Source organism: Micrasema longulum, unplaced genomic scaffold (genome assembly GCF_059751315.1).
Source record: "Micrasema longulum isolate JH-2025_06_02 unplaced genomic scaffold, ASM5975131v1 h1tg001692l, whole genome shotgun sequence".
Lineage (NCBI taxonomy): Eukaryota > Metazoa > Arthropoda > Insecta > Trichoptera > Brachycentridae > Micrasema > Micrasema longulum.
The window spans coordinates 1-8,795 of NW_028278870.1; the positions used below are offsets into that span (position 1 = coordinate 1).

The following is an 8,795-nucleotide window of genomic DNA, read 5'->3' on the forward strand; positions in this document are numbered from 1 at the left end:
TCTAGGGAGATTGTTCATATTTAGCTAAATAAATATGAACAACTCCCTAGGGAGGAAATCCAGCCAGTCTGCAAGCATTTGGACATAATCAAACATTGTTGAATTACTACCTGGTAAAAGAAGAAGTATAAAAATTGAAAAATTGTTTTCAGGCGTTGCCTAGTAGGTGATTTGGTTCAGCCGGATGAATCTCACCCACGTGATAAAGGTTTCAGCTCTTTTACTTCACAAAAGTCAACAGATGGAAGAGTTTAGGAAAATGTGGATGTTCAAACATGGGCAGAATGGTGAATGTTACACAGTGTGTAAAGTGGCCACTTAAACCAGCCAATGACAGGTCATAAGCCCTGTAAATGCCTAGACTTCCATATTCCCTTATCAAAAAATTTTCCCTCTCTGTTGAAATAAATTTAAAGAGTAAACATTCTTTACATTAGTGATGTAAAGGAGATTTAACGACAACTGTGTTGACAATCTTGATCATCAAATCCATAACATTTGGAGTTTTTCACCCATTGATGAATGATGCAATAGTAAAAAGCATCTCGTGATTAATTTTTGCTTCGAAAATATAAAAAAAACCGTTCTCACTTCGGTCATAATTTTAGCTCCATATGCTGAAATTGAAATAATTTCATCTACTACTACTACTACTACTACCATCACGCCATTTCCCCGTAGGGGTAGGCAGAGAGAATGGACCGCCACACACGTCTATCCTGGCATACACTCCTAGCCTCTTCCACATTCATACATCTTGTCATACATGCCCTTCGGTTCTGTCTGCTTTTGACATGACAGACTTAGATTTTGGTTTATCTGATCATACCACGTCTTCCTTGGTCGTCCTCGTCTAACGCTGCCGTTCATTTTTGCCATATATACTTGTTTTACCATTCTCTCGTCGTCCATTCGTTCTACGTGACCAAACCATCTCAGAGACCCTTTCTTAATCTTATCAATTATACTTGTCTCAGATTTACACTCTCGCCTGATTTCATCATTCGTAACCCTGTCATACATTGATTTCCCACACATTCGTCTAAGAGATCGCATTTCAACCACGTTCACTCGGCTTTCATCCTTCCTCTGCCAGTTCCATGTTTCACTTCCATACATAAGTGTTGGGACTAAACTCCGTTGTGCACTGCCAGTTTAGCTTCGATTGACATATTTTTATTAGAAATTACTGTGCTTAGTGCTCCGTTCATTTTGTTGCCCGCATTCACTCTTTCATCAAATTTAATATTAATATAATTTCATCAACTTTAATATTATGTTTCTTCATGCATTTGATTACAGTATTTGCAATATCCTTAATAATTAAAAAAAACAATAGTTCTAGAAGTTTTTCCATAAAACATGTAGACTAAATAATTTGAACCAAAAGTGTAATTTGCACTAAGCCGCACTCGAGTGGCCAAAGAGCTGCATGCGGCATGCGGCTCGCGAGCCGTGGTTTGCTGACCACTGTTCTAAGGTACATATTCGATGCTTTTTCTTAAAATGTGTTTATTTCAGAGGTTTTGGACGAATATGACTTCGTGATAGTTGGAGCGGGTCCAGCTGGCTGTGTACTGGCTAATAGATTATCAGAGAACGAAAAGTGGACGGTACTCCTTATAGAAGCTGGAGATACAGAAGGCATACTCAATAGTATTCCTTGATGTCTACGGTGCTAGAAGAAACGGCCTACGCTTGGAAGTATCCACTCCAGAGAGACAACAATAGTTGCTTGGGTAAGAATCGAAAAAAAGGACAATATAATATTTCCTTCTGCACAATGTTCTCCATCTCTGTTGTTATATGAAAACCTTAATAACTCCTTATAGTGTAAAATCCTGTCTATGTCTAAAAACGTTTGGCGATTAACCCTTTGTTTCCTGTACATAGATTTAGTAGAGTTATTGAAGTTTTTATTTTTGAATTAAAGACACGAGTGAAGTCAGAGATATCTATGGTAAAAGTTATGAGGGTCAGTACAATTATTGACAAAACAAGAGTTTCATTCTCTTTCAAAATCGGTTTTCTGCTACTTTTGATGGTTTATTTGACATTATGTGAAAAAGTTGTGCATAAAATCATAATTTATTTGAAAAAGTATATTTTTAAATCCAGGACGACGAGAATCTTATGTCTTGTAAAGTTAGCAAGCGTGGTTAAGACTCTCAGGACATCATTATACCAACATTCAAACACCTTCACCATAGTTGTTGCACACAAATATAAAACCAACATGACACGCATTTTCATAAGCAACCTTTACATGCACTCTTACTGTATAGTGGGTTTGGCATGTTGGTTTGATTAGTGTCCTGACGAAGAAATGAGTACGTCTCAAAACCGGTAGACATAGAAAATTTGTTAAGTGGTTATAAACAAATATATAATAACATTTGATCAAATGTTTGATTACAAAGTTAATGCTTTAAATATCAATAATTATGAAAAAGAATGTAGATATGTGCCTAGACATCCATATTTGGTTATTTAAAATGTTCTCCATCCCTGTTGTTATTCACATAGTAAGAGATACACCTAGTTTTTATTTTTAGTATTCGATATTCGTAATGGAATTGATGACCGATAATTTTATTAATTAATTTATTTATAAACAGCATTTCTGCCATTTGCCGTACACATTATTTTATTTTATTTATGGTCAGACCTCTTACCAAATTCTCTCCTTTACCCTTTTAACTTACGCACTCACACACACGCACCCTCACCCTTTCATTCGCACACATAAATACAAACGTCGCACACATTCAATTTTGTAAACCCTTCTCTTATGTATTATTAGATTAATAGGGGATTTTTTAATTTAGCTCTAGTATTGTAAATATATTTCTACTTTTTTTTGTTATAGCTGTAAAAATCCCGAATAAATAAAATAAATAAATGAATAAATATTTTTGATAGAGTTATAGACTATGAGATATTATCACATACACATATGTAAAGAAAAACCTACTTATTTTTTTCTTAGCGGCTTTAGATGTAATGATCGCCAATAAAATACAGTAACCAACTACATGACACAAATCCCGATTCTAACCCGATATGTTGAAGTTGATTTCTTCTTTTTGCCAAGAATATATTGGTTAATCCTGTTTTTGTAGTTGAGTAGTGATAAATTTAATATATCCGAATACGTGGCACATTCATTGCTATTTTTTTCTCCTCAAATTTTTTTTTTAAACCAAAAAAAATATTTTCTATTTTAGCTATGAAAAATAACACGTGTTACTCTTCTACTGGAAAGGGTGTAGGAGGTGGTACCATAGTAAACTATATGATATACTCCAGAGGGACAAGAGAGACTTTGACAAAATTGCAGAAGCTGGAAATAAAGGATGGTGAGCATTGGGAATTTTTTTTTCTTGATAAGATGTCCAACAAAAAAATATTGCTTTCATTGTTTTGTTAAAAGGGAAAAATAGTGAATTCCACGGAAAAGGGGGTCTAATGAACGTGGAATTTCTTCGAGATCCGTAAAGACACTTATTGTGTTTCACTGATAATTGGATTTAATGGTCCCCGATTGAGAATATTATTGGAAAAATAGTGAAAAGAAAAGCAAATAAATCCTCCAAAACCTTATCGTCGGTCGGCGAGCATTTCTACAATTTTGACAAATAAGTGTGTGTTTTTGTATTGGGGATTTATAATTCTTATTGGATGTTCCCTAATCATGTGATGTGCGTGGAACCAATAGAACGAGAGCTTTTAAAGAATAGTACCGCAAATTGGTATAAAGAACCGTTAGATTTGATTTTAAAAATAGTTTTTACTGTCTCCTGTAAAAAGTTGATATTGAAGATTGGTGGTAATGCACGCCTACCGTCGATAAGACAGATGCTGAATATTTTAATGTCAGTAGATAAATTTTTTTAAACGAACAAACAATCAAGCTGAATTAACAAACGATATTTTTTGATAGGTCGTACGATGAAGTCTTACCATATTTTATCAAATCGGAAAATGCCAACCTTCCCGGGTTGACGATGTGCCATTCCACGGAAAGGGGGGTCTAATGAACGTGGAATTTCTTCGAGATCGGTAAAGACACTTATTATGTTTGACTTATAATTGGATTAAATGGTAACCGATTGAGAATATTATTTTACTAATTAATTTTTAGAACAAAGTATGCTGAAGCATTCTTGGAAGCTGCTCAAGAGTTGAATCAGAGTATTCATGACCTTAATAATGGCGAGCCAGGGTTCCACTATATTCAAACTAATACGAAAAATGGGAGACGCCAAAGTGCAGCCAAAGCATTTCTCTATCCAATAAGACACAGAAAAAATTTACACTTACTGTCTAAAAGCAAGTGCGTCAAAATTCGCATTTCAGAAACAACCAAAGTTGCTTACTCTTTGGACTATTTGCGCAACAGAAAACCCTTCAACGTTAAGGCGAGAAAAGAAATAATTTTATCTGCAGGTGCATTAATTTCTCCAAAATTGTTAATGCTTTCAGGAGTTGGTCCGAAAAAACATTTGGAAAAATTGCAGATTCCGCTGATTAAAGACTTAAAAGTGGGTCAAACATTATACGATCACATAGGTTTCTACGGTCTTATTTTTCTCGTTGATGAACCAGATATCAATAGAATAAATGAGTTAAAAAAATATGGATCAGCTTTCTTTCCTTGGCTCGCCAATGGATCTGGACCTTTAACTAGTATCGGAGGCAATGAAGCATCTGGTTTTATAAACACAAATAGTACAATGAGCCATAATGGATCCAGTGATATAGAAATACTTTTACTCACTAACCCACTGACAAATGATATAGTAAGAACTATTCTAAGAATAAAGTGACGAATTTTATGAGGAATATTTTAAACCACTTGGAAATAAACCAACTATTCTGATAAACCCAATTTTGCTTACTCCGAAATCAAAAGGTTCCGTAAAACTAAAGAGTAAAAACCCTTTCCACTATCCTAAAATCAATAACAATATTTTGAAAGATGAAAGGGATGTTTCCGCAATGATAGCAGGAATAAAGTTTTCAATAAAACTAAGTAAGACAGCTGCATTTAGAAAGCATGGCACTAAACTATACACGAGGCATTACCCTACATGTAAAAACTTCATATTCAATTCAGACGACTATTGGAAGTGTGCAGTTAAAAGCCTTTCTTTCAGTTTTCGTCACCATTTTGCTACCTGTAAGATGGGACCAGATACGGACCCAGAAGCCGTAGTAGATCCAGAACTAAGAGTCAGAGGAGTTAAAAATTTGAGGGTTGTAGATGGTGGAGTCATTCCATTTGGATTAGCAGGACATCCGAGTGCTGTTATTGTCATGGTAGCGGAAAAGGCTGCAGATTTGATAAAAAACACTTGGAAAGAGTAATGTTAATTAACCTTTATTGCGAAACGTGAGACTAACTTGACTACGGATATTTTCCATGTATAAATGAAATATAATTTTGAATATCGAAGTACTTCTTTTCGTGGATATTTAATTAACTTATTTGATCAGCCATGTTGATAAGCCTTCTATATTATATATGAGTGTCATATTAATATAATATTTTTATTGTTCGTTTATAAAATAATTATAATTAATAACGATAAAATTAAACGTTACCTAAGAGGACGAAAATGCTGAAAGTGTCTGAAATAAATCATGGGAGATAGAAATTTATTTTTTTATTTATTAATTTGCACCACAACAGGCCAGGAGGCCCAATAACAGTGGTGAATTACATCACAGAATACCCAGGCTTGAGAAAAATCACATTTAATTTTTGTGTTCTCACCGGGAATCGAACCCGAACCTTCCGTGTATGAGTCAAACGTCAATCAAATGAGCCCTTCAATATCGTGCAGAAAAGTAAAAGATGCAAGTACTTGCTTAATACTAATCTCTAATATAAAAATGTGAAGAAAATTAAGTGAATTTTTTATCGTGTATTTGGAATTCATACTTTGATAGATTTTTCAATAAAAAGGACCTAGATATCATATTACGTTGTATTCAATTGAATACATTTCACATATTCATATTCAGTATTATTCTTAGCATAACTCTTTGTTTTAGATTTTTAAAATTACCATACTTTTATTCATTTGATTTTGATATAATAATAATATATAATAAAATAACATAGGTATGTTCCGGGTGAAATGTATTTTAAGGAATTGTTTTAGATGGTTGACGTTATTTGAATACAAAGGAGAAAATTGTGGACCGCTGTTACAGAAAAGCACTTTGTGTAACCCATTCAAACCTTTCGTTAGTTATCAAGTTTCAGTACGAAATGCCGCTACCCTTTATCCGAAAAATGTTTCCAAATGACGATTAAGTGTTATTAATAAAATGGAATAAAAACAAAATGGGAAACTTACATAAACAAAAATTAGAAATAATCGAATAAAAATTATTACCAGATAAATTCATGACTAAAAAACTAATTCATCCATGTAAGTTAGTGTGTAGATAATAAAACAATGTAAAGAACATAATTAAATGACACACTTAATCTGAAAATATCTTTAATTAAATTTTCTAATTAAATTTTGTGTAATCTCCAATAAAAATCTTCAATATTTATTAGCAAAAGCAAATAAAAACGCATTTTGAAGTTTCAACTCTTGTCTTATTAACAAAAGTTTAACTACATGGTTATACAAACAGAAAAAACTTTACAAAATATTTCACAATGTTTTGACCCCTAAAGACAGATAGATATTTATATTCATCAACTTTCTATCATCATTCCATGTCCGCCCCATAATTAAAGAACATGGTGTCCACGAAGATCTTCAAGGCATCTCTGTTAGCTTCCAGTTCCTGTGCATCTTTCCAAGTCAGGTTCGAGTCCCGTAGTTCTGACATGAACAGCCGACGAACAGTCAGCAGTGGACGTCCAGGACGTTAAAAATCCGATGCCTTGTAAAGTAAACAATCGTGGTTAAGGCTCAGAAGGCATCCGCAATACATGGCCATGCCAACCGTATCGCTTCCGCTTGATGACAGTTTTCACCAGAGTTTGCTGCGTTCGTTCTCTTATCATTTTATTCCTTTCAAAGCCAATCCACCGTACACCCAAGATTCTTCTGAGATATCTATCCTCGTAAACTTAGAATTTTGCTGTTTTGAGCATGAGGTACCGCAATTTGTATCCGTAGAGGAGAATAGGTGTTATGCAGGCGTTATGTGGGCGGAATTTGGTTTTCTCTGACTGAATATTCGATCTCCCGAATGCCATCATATTGAAAATGCAGCTCCTGATATTCCCAAGCGGCACTCCTAGTTCATTTTAAAAGCTGCCATTTTCAAGGCTCGAAATGTTTCATTGTATATGGGTTTTTGCTATTTTGATTACACTCATGCACGCAGAGGCTCTTAAGCCTATCTACAGTGACCTTAAGACCCCTGACTGAACCGTCAATTATAACCGTATCATTGGCATACTAAAGGTCACTGAGTTTTTGAAAGGAGGAGATAATTATTCCTCGATCTCGAGGAATGAACTTCCTTTTAGGATGAAGTCTATGAGAATTATAAAAAGGACGGTGCAAGGACGGAACCTTTAGCAGATTTATATTACTTCGTAAAAATCATGCATCTTTGTAAAGACAACTGTTTTTAAATTGAGATTAATTTATTGAAATGGGTTGGTATAAAAAACCTTTAACGCATTTTTATGTGAATTTTGACATTATTGTTGAAAGTATTCAGAAGTTTTCCTAGTCAAACAGAAAGTTCGAGAGACATGATTAAAAATCCAACCGTTTCATGGAAATTTGCCATAAATTAGATAAAAGTTGTTATTATTTTAATGTGATCCGACGCCTTGGCGTTGGTGGAAATATTAACATTTAAACTTGAGTTTATTCTTTGGGGATGTCACATTAAACCACGAAGCGGTGTATGGAAGGCGCAGGCGGTTGAAAAAAGCGTTAAGAACATAACTTTGTTCCCCATGGATAAAGTGTTAAAGTTTTTCCACCTAAACCTGATTTCATTTGCAAATTCACTTATTTGGATAAAAAATGCTTAGCTGCTCAATATCTTCATATCTCGCAAATCATAAAACAGTCTTACAGCTTTCAGCTTGACGTCAAAATTAGTATGAGTTCTACATAAAGCTCACATAAAAATGTTTTTTTTACGTCATAAATTTGCAGATTTTTATAAATCATTGGATATTTTTGCTACATAATGCTTCATTGTATTTTTTTGGTTAAAAGAAATACTAGAATTTACATTATTTTTATAAATTGCATAATTTTAAATATTAAGGAATTAATAAATTATGTAGTGAAAATCTGCATAATTCTTTTAACGATAAACATGCGTAACAAATCACAACAGAGATGAGGAACATTTTGAAGATGACAATATGGAAATCTAGACATTTACAGCGCTTGTGTTCTGTCATTGGCTTGTTTAATTGGCTACACTGTGTAACATTTACCATTTAGCCCATGTTTAAATATCTATGTGTCTTCAGATCTTCCATCTGTTGATTTTAATGAATTAAAAGAGCTGATACCTTCATTGTTGTGAAAAGATACATTCAATTTAACTATTTCACTTACTAGACACCGCTTGAAAACAATTTTTGAATTTTCAGATTTTTCTTGGACTGCTTGGTTAAATTACAATATTTTGAGTTTGTCCAAATGATTATAGATAAACGACTAGATTTTATGTGAGTGATTAAGAATTTTCAACAGAGATGGAGAACATTTTAGAGAATGACATTTTGATGATACAAAGTGCGCAAAGTGGCATTTTAAATCAATCAGCCATTGACAGGTCATAAA

The 8,795-nt window shown here is 33.7% G+C and overlaps 1 protein-coding gene and 1 long non-coding RNA gene across 2 annotated transcripts; both read left to right on the top strand.

Annotated features, from left to right (window-relative positions):
• Positions 1-1,521: 1,521 nt before the first annotated feature.
• On the top strand, positions 1,522-4,993 carry LOC148274308 (glucose dehydrogenase [FAD, quinone]-like; the record flags this gene model as incomplete). The annotated part of the gene is made up of 2 exons (XM_088237296.1): positions 1,522-1,658; positions 4,152-4,993. Coding segments are annotated over 2 exons (815 nt in total), but the record flags the coding sequence as incomplete, so codon positions are not given.
• Positions 1,724-3,958, top strand: LOC148274309 (uncharacterized). Its single transcript, XR_015824328.1, has 3 exons — positions 1,724-1,739; positions 3,228-3,359; positions 3,944-3,958. It is a non-coding gene; the product is annotated as an uncharacterized LOC148274309 (long non-coding RNA).
• Positions 4,994-8,795: the final 3,802 nt, after the last annotated feature.